Source organism: Poeciliopsis prolifica, unplaced genomic scaffold (assembly GCF_027474105.1).
Source record: "Poeciliopsis prolifica strain line A6 unplaced genomic scaffold, Auburn_PproV2 SCAFFOLD057, whole genome shotgun sequence".
Lineage (NCBI taxonomy): Eukaryota > Metazoa > Chordata > Actinopteri > Cyprinodontiformes > Poeciliidae > Poeciliopsis > Poeciliopsis prolifica.
Genome location: NW_026562432.1, coordinates 3,121,768 through 3,138,420, shown reverse-complemented (window position 1 = coordinate 3,138,420; position 16,653 = coordinate 3,121,768). Strand labels below are relative to the sequence as shown.

At 38.0% G+C, this 16,653-nt stretch overlaps 1 protein-coding gene and 1 long non-coding RNA gene across 3 annotated transcripts in view; both read right to left on the bottom strand.

Annotated features, from left to right (window-relative positions):
* The window catches only part of pkp3b (plakophilin 3b), a 30,952-nt gene extending 14,883 nt beyond the window's left edge, over positions 1-16,069 (bottom strand). For both annotated transcript variants that reach the window (XR_008608169.1, XM_055060133.1), the window contains exons 1-2: positions 15,708-16,069; positions 2,557-2,645 (exon numbers count right to left, since the gene is read on the bottom strand). Coding sequence is in view for 1 of the 2 variants with exons in the window: in XM_055060133.1 (XP_054916108.1) it covers positions 2,557-2,645; positions 15,708-15,915 (297 nt within the window). In the remaining variant the exon portion in view is untranslated. The remainder of the gene's footprint in view (positions 1-2,556; positions 2,646-15,707) is intronic.
* Positions 7,894-10,508, bottom strand: LOC129379377 (uncharacterized). Its single transcript, XR_008608170.1, has 4 exons — positions 10,367-10,508; positions 9,303-9,394; positions 8,637-8,727; positions 7,894-8,473 (listed from the first exon to the last, which is right to left on the bottom strand). It is a non-coding gene; the product is annotated as an uncharacterized LOC129379377 (long non-coding RNA).
* Positions 16,070-16,653: the final 584 nt, after the last annotated feature.

Sequence of the window (16,653 nt, the reverse complement as noted above, 5' to 3'; positions counted from 1 at the left end):
TGATGTGTTTAGAGGTTTGTGTATTTTCATGATGTAAAGCACTTTGAAGCTCTGCTCCACAAATCAACTAGATTGACTGATATTTTTGAGAAAAACTCAGCAATATTTTATAGTCATGGACTACACACCATCAAGGTTAGTTTTCATTACAGACTGGTTGCTGATCAGCAGGAAGCTGACTGTGGTGTCTGCATTGTTAGACGGGTCAGTTAAAGGCGTAGTCAGGCATCCTGTTTAGATTTAGTCTTTGTCTTTACATTGGTCCCAGCTGTGCAGAGTGCAGGTTCCATGCTTCTCCTGACCCTGTTGGAAATGGCAGGAAACTTCTACGCAATACCTGCTCATTGTTCTTTTTTTTTTTAAGTGTGTGGGAGGAAAAGTGTGTGCAGAAAATGAAAACAGTTCAGATGAAACTGTGGGATTCTGTGGCTTGAGGAAATGTACTATATTCTGATGGTTTGCAGGGATTTGTATTGGTCAGCATCACTGCACTGGAATGACCGAATGACTGCATGTCTGCGTCGGCGAGGACAGATGTGATTCAGCTCCAGTCTGAACATCAGTCCTAATCCTAATCACTATGCTGACTGTTTCACATCACTCAGTCAGCCTTTAAACTCCAGAGTGTCTGTTAGAAAAACACAGACCAAGTACCATTTGTCTGGGAGGGTCGATGGAGAAAAGCCTCTTGAAAATGGCAACAAGTCAGTTTTGCAAAGTTGCATCTGAATAAACCACAAGATAACTGGATCCTTGTTTGACAGGTATTTTCTCAACCTACAACAAAAGAACCACAGACGATGCTTATTTCAATCAAGTCTTTTGCAAAAGTGAGAAGACAGAATAACTGCTCCTTCGAACAGTTTACCATGTGTTCTGATTCTCTTCATAAGGCTCGTCTTTTATTAACACAAAGCAGGAGTGAGCAAGAAAGAAAAAGGGGGGCTAAGTAAAAGAAGGGGGGCTATTCTGATAACAGGAATAGGAGAACACAGAAAGTACATTCTAACCACAGGAAGTTTCACAAGTGAGGAGAATTCCGATTGATAGGAAAACAGCTGCAGAAAACATGTCCAAGGTTAAGAGAAAAGCAAGTTTTGTCAGGTTTAGCAATTAGAACACAAACTTTAAATGAAAAACAAACGAGTAAAACTACTCATACTATAACTACTAATGTAAGAGTGATAACAAACATACTAATTCTAACAAAAGAACATTCTGCAAAGTTCTCTTTTAAGCATTAAAATCTTTTTATATATTAGAAAAAACATTAAAAGGTGCAAATAAACAAATAATTTATTTCCAATTAAGTTTATTCTGCTCAATATCAACATTTCTTTAGTGAACACTCTATCATTTGTAGCAAAGAAAGCATCTGCAGCCGAACAATCCTCAGTGATGTTTGATTCATTGATTAATAATCGAATATCAAAGGGTGCTTAATATGAGATTTTGTTTTTTTACTGAATGTTTCACATGAAAAGCTCTGTGTAGAATAGATTTACAGGCAAATAATTTAAAAGGTAGTTTTATATCTTTGTTTTTACAAGTAGAAATCTGAAAAGTGTGGGATGCATTTGTAATCAGCCCGTCGTTATGGTGTGACCTTTCACTACAGTCACAGCTACAGGTCTTTTGGGGCTGCATCTCTGCCGCCTCAGCAAACCCAGAGCCAGAATCTTGTGTACCAAATCGCTACAATTTTCAGTCAGTTTTACACTTGAACTTTGACTGGACCTTTAGAACTCGATCTAAAACCATTCCACTGCAGCTCAGGATGTTTGTTGTTCTGCTGGAAGGTCAATCTGCTCCCCAGTTTCAGGTTTTAAACAGATTCTGCTCCAGGGCAGCCAAGTTTTTGGCTCTGTCTAACTCTGACCGTCTCTGCTCAGTATAGAAGGTGGACCATGGGGTTAGAGGGGAACACTGTGTTTTGATACATTTGTAGGTCAAATAGTTACATTATATATTTTTTGCTTCTGGCCAACTGCACACGGCTTTTTTTCTTGCAGTTAACAGCGATGGACCTCTGCAGCTGCTCAGGTTACCAAGAACCTCCTTATTTCTAGTCTTTGGTGAATTCTTTCCCAGCCTGTCAGTTTAGTTAGAAAATCATGTTATGATGGGTTTGCAGTTGCTCCAGTTTCCACTATGGAAAGATGGATTAAACAATTCTCTGAGGTGTTCAAAGAGTGGATGCTGTTATTCCAACCAAATCCTGATTGAAACGTCTCAACATCTTAACCTCTGACCTTCCTCTGTGTTGGCTGGTGAAGCTGGTACAACTAATATTTTAGTTTAGTGAACAAACAGAATAATGAAGAGTGTTTTAAAAATTACTTCCAGCTATGCATGACTTTGTGCTGGAGTGTCACATAAAGTCCCAGAAGAATTCATTCACGTTTGTATTCATAGTGTGACATAATGTCATACCTTGATTTCTTTCAAGGTATTTTAAAATAGTTGCATATTAACTGCATCGTTTATAATTTTTATTAATAAATATTTCTGTAGTCTTATTGGTTTTAGCATGTTGGTATTAGGTTTTGTACTCACAGCCATGGGACGAGTGGGTGTGCTGATCATGGACCTGGAGCTGAAGCCGTGAGCCTGGGGAAAACTTTTTACTTCAGGAACAATGTAATCTACAGAAAGGAAAGAGCAAACCACATGTTATTTATTTAAAATATGTCACATTAAAACATAGCATCATACATCGGTAGGAAAACTGAGACATTGTTTACAACGATTCCATCAACCAATCCTGTCAGAATGCAGGATGGTACTGAACTGCATGAAATTAGTCCATCTGCTCACATCCTCAAAACGGTGCTGGTTATTTGCTTCTTTTTTCTACATTTCTGAATTAAATAACTGATGATCTTGCACTTTTTACAATGAACTTTCAGTGCCCCCTAATAATTATTAGTCAAATTCATTTAAGATTGAAGCGGTTCATCGGATTCATTGTAACAAATCAATTATTGAAATAATTTAATAATTGATTAACTGGAGCATACATACTCTAGTAAAGTCCAGTTGCTGAACGAACAACACACTCAGAGCGGTAACTGAGTCAAAAGTGAACAAAACAATTATATATATTTATAAATGCCCCGGTGAGGGACTTTAAAAAAGGATAGAATTAACAATCCAAAATAATCGTATTTTCTTTTTTTAAGTGCAGTGAGTTCAGCTGACATCATCAGCTGCTCTGGAATTTCTCCCACTGAAGAACCCAGCCAGACACCAATTCACTCAAGAATAATGAACATAGAGCTCTGCAGGGTACAGGAGAACAAGAGCATGACTTCACAACAAGACACTCAGCAGCAACCTGCACTTCACCATCCAAGGCTAACCACGGAAGAAGAAACTGAGGAAGTCATCTTCACACACAAAAGATCTTTATACTGGTGAAGCATCCAGTATAAGCTCTTAGGATTCAACATGTTAGTGTTACTGACTGTGCCATTCTGACAGCATGTTCAACATGACACATGCTGTGTATGGGTGCTGTGTATGGGTGTGTGTGGAAGATGACATCATCACAGAAGTGCATGGAGTAATTCCAGCTCCCACTTGAATTTCACCCTGGTCACAGAGAGCATGACGCTTTCCCATACAGCTCACTGCAAACACATGAAGGACAACACACAGGAGAGTGTTGATTGTGGAAAGACCACAACACACACACACACACACACACACGCACACACCCACACGCACACACACACACACACCCCAACACACACACACACACACACACACACACACACACACACACACACACACCCACACACGCACCCACACACGCACACACACACACACACACGCATACGCACACACACACGCACGCACGCACACACACACACACAGAGAATACAAATACTGTAGGCTGGAAGGAAGGAGGGAGGAAATACTGCTGGGTGGGGCCGTGGACTGCATGCCTGAACATCAGCATCACCACATCACAACTAACTGATACCAGCAGAAATACAGCATGAGCAGAAACATGAATAAATACACAAACAAGTTTATGACACAAATCACACACAGGTTCTGAGGGACTCAACGAGGCAGTGGAGTCAAATCATTTTACATAAAGAGAAAGAAAACTAGGGATCTATTTTTAAGAAAAGTTCAACAAAATGCAAACTAACTTTCTTCTAGCTTGTTGTCCTGTTTGTTATGTTTAAATAATAAAGTGAGGCTTTTGGATATCAGTTATTATTAAGCATTTAAGATCAGCATTCACCTCTTTTCCATTTATCAGGATTTTTCTGCAACAACGTGACAAATTGACCCAAAACTGCCGCATGTGCAGTAGCAGTTGCTGCAACTACAACAGATGGAAAAGTTGCAGCATTAACAGCTGCAGTTCGATTCCACACCGGACTCTGTCAAACCAAACTAACATGTTGAGCAACCTGTTCCCCTCCTCGCCTGTGGTGGCGTTGCACCGAAAACCACAGAAGGAAACAGCACAAAAACCTCTGAAGAAAACACTGAGGACAACTTCCTTCTTTCCCAAAAGAAACATGTGGCGTCAGAAAAGGATTTCTCTTTTGTGTTTGGAGAAAGACCACAAACCGTTTCTCCCACTAGCTAGCTCTAGACTTGCATATTTGTTTAGGTTATATAACCCAGAATGCACTGTGTTTTAGTTCGCTTTCTACTTTGGTGCGTTCTCCAGTCCACATTCATTCAAACCATAATTCACTTCAACCGAACCAGAGCAGAGTTCACTTTTGTGCTCCACAAATAAAGCAGACGTCCTGGACAGACGGACTGGAAGTCCAGCCTGTTTAGCATGAGTTCACACCTAATGCACACTAAATTATTACCCAATAAATATCTCTTATATTAATGTCTAATGTTTTGTATCAATTATATCTAGGAAGTAGAGGGATTTATTTACAGGCAAATACATTCGATTCAACATGTTTGATTCATATGTTTGATTTATTAAGCCAATGACAGCAAACATAAATGTATTTTCTACTTGAGGAAAAAGTTTCCCTGGCCTATTAGCTAGTGCTATCACCTTTGGTTGTAATGACTTCAGAGATTCCAGCCTATGTTGCTCTGAAGAAGGTTTGTCATATTTCTCCATTTCACCTGAGAGATGTTTGAGGGAACTGACTCCATTCCAGGTCTTTGATTCACTCATTCTCAGCCAGTCCTGGTGTGTTCTGGCTCATCGTCATGTTTCAGGGTCTAGTTTTGTACAGATGATCCCTCTGACACAGGGTAGAATCCATGTTGGATTTTATGATGGTGAGTTCACACGTCCACTGCGAGTATGAAGATCTTTTCCTGGGATACTGTGTTTGGTTTGTGCCAAACATCTGCTCCAGCCTAGAAATCATTGAACTTTTCACTCATCCGTCCGAATAACTTTATCTCAAAGTCCAGCTTTTCTCTCTGGCAAACGCTGGTCTGCTTTCACATGTAAACTTGTGCTTGTCTCTTTATGATTGTACAGGTATGAACCTCCACATCAACAGAGGCAGGAACCAACTATAGGTTCTGATACGAACCACCAAGGTATTAGAAATTTCTTTTAGCATCTTGTGTTCTGCACTACATCTGGTCCAGCTTGAACATCCAGACCTGGGCAGGTTGGTTGCTGTTTTGAAATATTTTCATCATGGTGTCAAGAGCAGAACTTTGAAAACCAATGACACTCATGATTTTCCGAACAGTTTATGAACTGTGTTGGTTTCTATTAAAAATCGATGTTTCATACTGGTGTGGTTCTGTGCGATTAGTTTGGATTTCTCCAAACCTAAGAAATAAAGGAACTTGGAGTTTTACATCTAAATCTTTTAAACCACCAATAAAGTAAAACCAGCTTCTTTTGCATGAGAAGAAAACTCAAACAACTGCTATAACAGTTTAGATTCTCCCTGTCTTCCTGTCATGTTTTGCCATTCTAATTAAGGCATGAATGAAGAATACTGGTGGAACAACAGGAAGGTCTAAAATAGATCCTGACAGCATGTTGTCAAGAGGAGATTGGAAAGGAATGTTCAGCAAACAAAGGTGGTCAGTAGAGTTCAGGCAGGGTGGTGTTCTCACTTCAGAATAAGATTCATCTTTATCTAATCCTCTGCTTTTCTTTATTTTTTTTCTATAGTACACATGACACCACAATACCTCAAAGATCTGCTGTTGTTGTATCAACCTTCCAGACCTCTCAGGTCTTCTGGTTCTGGTCTGCTCTGCATCCCCAGAACCAGAATCAAGAACGGAGAAGCAGCTTTCAGCATCTATGCACCAAAAATTTGGAACAAACTTCCAGAAAATTGTAAAACAGCGGAAACCCTGACTTCTTTTAAATCGCAATTAAAAACACACCTGTTTAGAATTTTTGACATGTAATATGTAACAATGTATTGTCTATTATATGTTGCATGACTTTGTGTTCTTGTGTTAATGATGTAAAGCACTTTGAAATGCCTTGCTGAAATGTGCTATACAAATAAAATTTGATTGATTGATGAAGTAAAACACATTACTGATGTTGTCTGCTGAGGTGTTACTGCTGGGTTATTTATTTTTAAGAAACAAGTAAAAATACTTTTGGTTAGCAGTGAATTATGATGAATTCACATTGAAGGAGCTGCCTGACCTCAGTGCCTTGTGGTTTCACAGATTAATGTCAAGGTTCTTTATTTGCTGTCCAGCATTGAAAAAAATTAATCTGTGAACAAATCTTGTCCCAGCACTCCCAGTGCTGACAACAGAAACACACCTCTCAGTCAGAAACAACCATCAGAGCCAGGAGGAGGGTTTTACTGCTGTCAATCCTCCTTGTGTACATGCTGCTCACCCCTCCACCCGCTGATCTCTGCTCTGCTTCATCTTCTTCATGACAGCTGAATGCTGTCACCATGGCCACAGTTTTTGGCGGATAAACAGTTTTCATGGAGCTGTAAGTTGTGTCTCCGCCCTCAGCATATCAAACAGCGCGTACACAAGACTCACTGACAGCACTAAGACCCGCCTCCCGGTTCTGAGTGGTTGTTTTTGCATTTCTTCAGATGGCATTAGTAGTTCAGGGAGGGGCTGCAGGAGGTTATCTGCCTCATACACTGAAAAAAATAAGTCATTGGATGAACATAAAAAAATTATGGAAAGGATTTCCACCTGATTACTTTGCTTTATTTCAGCACCATGTACTTGTGTTACTCCTATTTAAAGCAAATGTGTTAGGTCAACCTAATTTATTAAGATTATTCCAATGTAAAGCAAATGTGTTGGCTCAACTTGTTACAATGGTGATTCAATGGGCGATTCTAGATCAAACATGTTGGCTCAACGTAATATATTGTGGTTATTCTTATATAAATAAAATGAGTTGGCAAAACATAATTCATTAAGGTTGTTCTAATTTAAACCAAATATGTTGGCTTAACCAGAATTATGGTAATGCAATGGATGATTGTAAATCAAATGAGTTGGCTCAACTCCATTCATTATGGTTATTCAAATTCAAATGAAATGTGTTGGCTCAACATATGTTTTAAAGGTTCCTTTAACTGAGTTACTATAGCGTGACCCAGTGTAATGCAATACAGCCCGCCCAACTAATCTGCAATGTTTAGGACCAAATCATTGATGTGACTTCATTAAGATGAATGTAAATCTAGTTGAAACCACCTTATTTTACAGTGGTACCTTCACACTACCTGATTCAGTAGGTACAACTCACTAAAAGTAAGTTAGCTCAACAAATATGCTTCATGCTAAAAGACAGCTAGTTAATCGTGTGGAAATCCTTTCCATTATTTCATGACGTTAATTCAAAGACATTTTTTCAAGCGTTAATGAAGCATTTTAAGATAGCACTAGGTGAAAGTGTAGGAAGAACACTCAACAATTAGAAAAGGTACAACACAATTGTATTTTCAGAATTGTTATACATCGTTTTTTTTACACAGCACAAAACACAGCTGAGTTGGACATTGAAATAAAAAAACAACTACAAAAAGGTTACAGTTTCATTTCCCAGCCAATTCTTTACAACATAAAACATGTCAGTATATTTGCTCAACTTAGAGAACTGTAACAATATAAATCTTTTCTACTGCAGACTTTAAACACTCATTTTCCATATGAAACTTTACTCAACTTAGCGGCGAGTTTCATATTGAGAACTTGTGCTTTCTTTGATAAGTTCTTTCCATCCAATTTCATTATTATTTCCTGTATTACTTCAAAGGTATGCTTGAGTTACTGAGCAAGTTGAGTGCTGAACGCACTAAACTTGAGGGTAGCTCAAGTTTAGTGCGTAGATTAGTCCCAGCAGCATCACTATTGCAGAAGATACACTGCCCAAGCTGTTCATAACTTCCACCCCCTCCAGGACAATCCCAACATCCAGATGTGCATCAGCACCCTCTGCTCAAATGACGATTCCGAGGACAGTCTCGGCTTTGGCCATTTCTGCACATTCATCAACGTCCTAAGGGAGTTAGGGAAGGGTATTGGGGGGCAGACAATTCACATGTAATTAAATAAATAAATTAAGACTGACATTGATTGAGTCACTCATGGACCTTAGTTGGTGAAAGTATTTTAACAACTCTTAGGAGTTCTATTGTAAACACAAAGAGAATTTAACATACCATGTACTCCCTCACCAGCTTCTCTGGATCTTCATTTAGGTACACACAGACCTTTGAGGATGCACTCTCGTCTGACCTCAGCAGTGTCTTCCTAAATATGCAGATCAAAAAACAAAGAGAACAATCTCAAAACTCCAGCAGTATAGGTTCACACACTTGAAAACATAGCTACATTCAAAGGAAGTCACAACAAAAGTGATCAGTGGCTTGCAGTCTGTTTGAAAGATATTTAAAATTGTTAGTATCCCTTCATTGTGCCATGACTAAAATGGAGTTTAACATTTTATTTAAACATCTAACTGAAGCTGTTAGATGTTTAAATAAAGACATGAATATATCACCAAAGAAATATGTGAAAAGTACAGAATGGTCAACACAGTCTATATCCTTCTACTTAAATGAATATGCAAAGCATTCCATGTCTTACAAGTACATGGACAGTCTATGTGTGGGCATGGATAACGTCGCATATGCCGGTGTTTAAGTGTAAAATGTTTTAACAGGTCATATCTACGAGACAGAGAGAGACTACACTCCTTACATTTCCACATCCCCACGCAAATAAAGACAAATAAAACAGACTGGCCAAATAAAAGTTTAGCTGAACCCTAGCTTTATAAGCTCTCTAACACTACATTCAGTCACTTTAGATCTGGCAAAACTTACTATTAGCCACTGAAATCTATAATTTGATAGCCGATGAGCCCCTTGACCAGAACTTAAGCAGGTGGATTACAGACAGGTGATCAGGTGATGTTCTGAAAGAGATCAGATATATTTTCAGCCATTAAAATATGCAATTCATACTGAACTGAGTTGTATCTTTTAGTACAAGTCCCTTGAATGCCTCATGAATATAACCACTGGACACTTGTATGCAAGCACATATGTGCAGAACAATGGTGAATTGAACATGATAGAAAGCAATAGTAACATAGGTCAAAATGAGCACATACAATGAACACAAAAAACGTCAACATTTCAAAATTAAACCAATGAACTTCAATATTGTTTCTGAGCTACAATTATTTGGGGACAACAAAGAAGAGTCCAAAAAAAAACCCAACATCTTTACAGCAGAGGAATATGTATTTTAAAGAAAAAAAAATAGAAAGCTCAAGTCTGTAATAATGGATAATCCATTGAGAGTTTTAGCCTGACAAAATATACTAGAAATCCATAACTAACAGGTATTTAAGGAACATTTAACAAAGCTCAGAAAGCAATGCTTTCTGCAGGTTTCACCGACTGAAATGTAGGACTTTTTATTACCATAATTAATTAAGAATCTCGATGATGATAGAAAGGTACCAAAGTGTGTGTATCTACATTTACCTCCATAGTAACATTACTGAAATAGAATTAAAATAGTTAGAAATAGACTGATGTTAGATCCGTGTGTTAAAAATCCACTAAACCTCCAGGGAGCTCAGGAGGAGCAAAACTGTGACATTTCTGGGGTCCATTTGTGTCTCTGGCAGCAGCTTTGTACACTACATATGGCTCTGCAGACTTTTTTCGCACAGAATGTACCTAAAATGGTGCGGCGATAAATGTAAACTTACCAATGATATCACATATAGCTATCTGCCTTAACCTAACCGACTTAATCTACAGAACATGAAATAATGTGACACAAGTATGGAACAAGTAGAAAATGGTGCAAATGTAGAGACATTTTAAGTTACATATTTTTATATGGATTTAGATGAAAATAGTTTGACTCTTACCTTCTTCAAATTAAGTGGATGCACGCCAGGAATCTCCCCTCTGCCCTTGAAAAAACCCAACAAGGTGCAAGACAGTTATCTCGCGTGATTTTCCGTAATCTCTTGACCTGGATACTCTTCAGCGGGAGATGAGTCTGACACAATAGCGCTTTGGAACTGACGTCACTGTGTTTTTTTTTTATTAGATTAACTTTGACAAATATTGATATGGAATAAAAAAAAACCCAAAAACATATATATATATATATATATATATATATATATATATATATATATATATATATATATATATATATATATATATATATATATATATATGAGCTACAATTTAAAGAAAAAAAATAGAAAGCTCAAGTCTGTAATAATGGATAATCCAATATATATATATACTGCGCAGGACCCTCAAGCTCCCAGGCCTCTGGTAGAGGACCCGAGCTCAGAGGATAAGAACCACCCGCGGTGGGTATATATATGTTAATTAGATGTATTCAAGTTGAGAAAAAAACCGATTTTCTCGCGTGTTCTCGCGTGATATCCCGTGATCTCACTCGTTGTCGTCAGCACAATATCAGTCTGACTATAATGAATCATGTTAGCTCAACATGATTCAATTTTATAAATGTGAAGTCGTGGAATATCTTGTTTATCCAACATGATTTTATCACGTTTTCGCTTCAAACCCAACATTATGTGTGAACGGTACATGATATTCTTTTGTTAATGTAATACGCCCCGACGTTCTTTTTTTTTGGCGGAAGATCTAGCTGACGTAATTGAATTATCTCACCTTGAATACATTTTATTCCATTTGCGAGAGAAAACCGATTTTCTCGCGTATTCTCGCGTGATATCCCGTGATTTCCCGTAATCTTGCGTGATATCCCGTGATCTCACTCGTGGTCTTCAGCATAGGATCGGTCTGACTATAATGAATTATGTTCTCTCAACATGATTCAATTTTATAAACGTTGAAGTTGTGGAATATCTTGTTTATGCAACATGATTGTATCATGTTTATTGCTCAAACATGGAATTATTTAGTTAACAGTACATGATATTCTTTTGTTAATGTGATAACCCGTGAGGTTCCTTTTTTACAGTGATTATACAGTCACAACATAGTGATAGATTTAACAAATATGCAGAAGAAATTTTATTTTTTAAGTTACATAACCCAGCTAAGAATATATGAAACTTTAAAAAAGGATAGAATTAACAATCCAAAATAATCGTATTTTCTTTTTTTAAGTGCAGTGAGTTCAGCTGACATCATCAGCTGCTCTGGAATTTCTCCCACTGAATTTATTATAAATGAAATCTATAACATCACACCATCTATCTGCTAGATCGCTGTAGACATCCAAGGAGAAGGAAGCTTCTCCATCAGCCAAATCGCTTTAGCCTACAGGAACATGAATGATACAAACATAATGAAATGCCAACATTTTTATCCTGTTTTTTTCTTTATTTATTAGTCACAGAAATTTGACTTTGAGTTGACCTGCATCCTGTATTCTGTCACCTAAAGTGGTTAGAATATTCCAGGCCCTTATGGAATATTTCTTTCACTAGCCTTGCTCAAAACAACTTACTGCCAAATTATTGCAAGGTAAACAGATGAAGCATCAAAATATGGTTATATACAGTCAGAATGAAGCACACCCCCTTAATATTTTAGAGTCTTACATACTTATTGACATTTTTCATCAACTGCACTTTGTTTTCCATTTTGACTTCATTTTTGTTTCATGCAAGATAGCATAAGACATTCTATAGCAGGTGCAGTTGGCAGCACTGTCGCCTTGTGCATCTGAAGTTAGAACAATTTCAGAACCCAGTACATCAGACCAAGCATCCGATAAAATCAGGGAGTATTTTCTGTTTACAGTTAAAACATTTGTACTGACAAATATGACCCAGTTTTTTTTTTTTTTTTTTTTTTGCTGTTTGTAGTCTTATTCAGGACTTGATGGTCCTTTTCTTTCCCAACCTCCCAGTCTGGACTGGGACAGCAGCCGTCAGCATGCAGCCAGCATGCAGCCAGCATGCAGCCAGGTACGGCTCATTCTGTGGATCTGCCTCCAACTACATTATTTATTACACTGGAGCTGCGGATTACTGCTGTCCAAGCTCTTTACTTTGTTGGCTTCAATGCCATGGCAACCATTAAACCCAAAGTTATTCATACCACTGGCAGATTTAGATCTAAATATATTTTTATTCAAACAAGAACTATTTCTGATAGGAAATGATGCGGGTGTCTCCAAAAAATTATTTTAAGACAAAGTTTTAGGATGCCACTTGTGGACAAAAAGAATGTTCTGAGTTTTTTATTTACATTTTAGCAGAAAATAGAAGCTATGAAGTTATTTATAGCCTTTACTATTTAATTAAAACTAACAAAAAGTAAAGCAGTATAATTGAACAAATAAGAATAGAACCAATAGTCAATAAAAAATATGTGATGATGTCACAGATCAGTGTCAACTATGAACCAGGTTTATTCTGTGGAATTTAAAAAATGTTGCCAAATTAGCTTTTTATAATATATGTGTATGCATATCCATATACATTATAATAATGCATAATAGTATACATTATACATTATTAGAATAATGTATAACATGTTTAAAGACTGATGTTTAAATTGCAGAATTTGGAAATGAGGCCAGATTAGCTTTAAAATATTCCAGATTAGTTTAAGACGAACACTCAGTCTGTATTCATCAAACAGCTCACAATCCAAAGCTGAATTTAAAATGAAAATATTTTTGTGTTATTTTCGATCATTTTTTTGTCTGCTGAATTATAAATGAAGAAACTGATTCTTATTATATATTTTTATATTTATTTTTCTTTTCTTGATTTATTTTAGTTAATCTGATGAGGAGCTGTAAGGAAATGATCATCAGTCTATCATGCTGTCCTGATTTTAATCAAATTATTTGCACAAGACAAAGATTAAATGTACACTACATTCTTATCTGTAAATACTTTGTCTTAAAAAGACAAACTATTCATAATTTACATTTTCCAATAGCTGATATAGTTCCTACAGTAACTCTGCCTTGAGAAGATGCTTGTTCTTTAGAATTCACAATGTTATTCTAACCCACCTCTTTAACATTTAAATTTTCACTGAAATGTTGTTCCATCTTTTATTGACTAATTGCTTTAGTTAATTTATTCACTGTCAGTTTTAATGAAAAATAATCCTTTTTCTTCATTAATGTCAAACAGCACAGAGAGGTAACATGGGGGACAGGATGTAACGGGGGACAGCACAATATTCGGTTGGGATTAGTTCTTGTCACCCCTGGTTCTGCATTTCATTTTGATATGTGAGTTCATGTCATATAAATGTCACTGTTGGTGATCAGAGGAAGGAATTTTAGTAAAAAAACAGCCACGCATTTTCATCAACATCTGCTTGATCAGATCCAGGAAAGTGTGGAGACATTTTATTCTCCCTGATTTCTGGTTTTTCTTCAGAAAAGACCTGGTGAGGGTCAATGATAAATGGCCTGTAGTTGTGAAGCGCTTTATCAAGTCTGGATGACCCCAACTGCTTTACTCTACATCCAGTCACTCCCACACACTCACACACTGAGGTGCTACAGCCACAGACTGACAGAGGAGAGAGAGGCTGTCAGACACCAACAAGCAAAGCTGGTGAAGTGTCTCCACCAAAGACACAACGACTTTAACATTTATGGAAAAACGTAGATCTTTGGAAATGTATGCAGTCATTATTAGACTTTCCACAAGAAGGGACAAACACAGGAAATAAACCCCTGATCTTCCAAAGGTCAACAAATACATATAACGTCATCTGATGTGATTTTTTTAAGTGTGGTCTCATTTACACCAAAGTCACACAGAAAACAGACTAGAATTTCAAAATCCAGAACATATTTGGTATTTTCTAAACTCTGCTCTGAACTCTGAACTGAACAGAGGAATCTGCAGGATTCCACATCATCAGTTTCATGTTAATGACTGATCTTGGCTGAAAGAAATCTCCAACCAACACTGTGTAGTCTCTTTGTTGAGATGTTACAGGGACTCAAATTGTCTCCACAAAGACTGTGTTGTTACTTGGAATACAGATTGTCCAATAAAAGCTAAGTTTTCAAGTCCAAGTCCATGTAACCCAGGTGACAAGGTCAGCTTTGGGCTTTCTTCTTTGTGTTTACTGCTCCTTGAGAAACTCTGAGCAGAAACTTTCTCAACTGAAAACTCAACAACTCCTGAATCCTGTCTTTTTTGGCTGTTTTGTAGAACTGAAGAAATGTTCTGTCCCCAAAATAAGAAAACCAGAACATTTTATTATTCCAGCAAGATACAAATAAATGACATGCATTTTTGCTTTCTCTTTCCTCCTGGGTCTCCAGCTTAACATTTAGTCCTGCTGTGCTTAAGAACATTTCAGTGGTTTAAGCGGTGTGGCTCAGCAGTGACTGCAGAATACACAATGAGGCAGGAAAAAACCGAGCAAAGCAACAAAGCAAAGGGTGGGAGCCTATAAAGGTTTCAGTCAGGACTTTTCCCTACAACGTTTGTTTAGGATCTGTTTTCAATTTAGACCAAATAAAATTCCCTAGCTACCGCTGGCCTGCGTGTGCTGAATTCAGATTAGCAACAGTTTGCACAGTGTCAGGAGATAAGATGTAGCCCTGCACAATGGGCCAGAGCCCAACGCAACCACAACACTGGATCAGACGCCCAGGGAACAGAGAATAACTCTGATCCAAATCTGATGCATATAGGAGTGAGCAGTTGAGTTGGACGAGATTTTGTGGTAGGCTACTATTGTCATAACAATAAAAATGATGATGGAATAAGTATTTATTATGTTTTTCATGTAACTGGCTGTGACTGTATGGCACAGCATTCAAATCCAGCTGTGGACAATCACTGGGCAATCACTGGACAATCATTCCCATCAGAAGCAGGACAACTGACTCATATCACTAAACTCCACAGTTACAATACACTGCACCAGATTTTCAAATGTACTCATACTTATTGTTCTTGTGGAACAGTGGAGAAAATATTTAAAAAAGGAACTTTTCAGATAATGCCAGCTGTATTTTTATTTTATTTCTTTACATTAACTGAAATGTATGGAAATAATAAATCAAAACTCATAGATTAAACTGAACCAATAAAAAAAGAAAGTTTGTTTTTATATTTCTATACTTTTCCAGTTTGTTGTGGTATTTTGTGGAGTTTTATTTCCATGTTTATAGTTTGAAGAATGATTTCTCCATTCCAGAGCGGCTGATGGACGCAGGTTAGTACCGGACCGGTACCGCTCATTCTCTCAGCCTGCTCTCACCTGTTGCTGGTCCAAACTGTGAGTTGCTCAGCCTGGGCAGTGAGGAGGATTTCCTCTCGGCCAGTCGCATGCGGACCTGCTCCTGGACCCTGCGGACTTTGGCCAGCGGGTCCGCGGACTGCTCGTCCGAGGGCAGCACGTAGGCGGTGCAGGAGGAGTTCGGTTGCAGCGCAGTCAGAAAACAGCCGTCCGCCATCACAGCGGCCATTCTCTCTCTCTCTCACAACGTGGACCTAAACAACCTCACCGGGGCAGAGTGCTGAGAAAAGCAGCGGGAGTAAATATCCCAACGGTCCCGAGTCCCGTCACCCTCAGACAGTCCAGTCCGCCTACTGCTGCGAAATGGAGAGCAGAGCAGGGAGCAGTCCCAACATCTGGAGGCGGGGGCTGCGGGGAGGAGGTCCGGGACAAATCCACCTGCTGTCAGGGACGACCCCACTCTGGAATGGTTGACTGATGACTTGTGTTATTGTTTTACTGTAAAATACAATATCCTCAACAAATAAAATAGGAAACCCTATAGGCTACGTTTAAAAGTTGAGTAGAAGGAAAAAGTGTGGTGAAAAAAGGATTGTGAAAGAAAAACCCATTGAAGCATTTCAGCTTTCTGTCTGCACCATCCAGTAAGAGCTACAGCTGACAGGCAAAAGGAGCCACGACCGGCCCAGTCAGTAAGGTAGAGCATTATTGAAAGACCATTTATTTCTATCTTCACTAAATGAAACACATTATGTAGGTAATTACACACAGATAGGCCTGAAAGCCTATATTTCTCTTAAGAGCAATGATTTCCCACTTAGAGTTAATGAAAATATGACATTTAAAAATTAGAATAATATGTCAGGCCAATAGAAAATAAATTGAGCCTTAATGGAAAGTTTGTTTTATGCCTGCTTTGTCAGGTTCTGGGTTGTTTTTAGTTGTTTGAGGGTTTGACTTATTGATT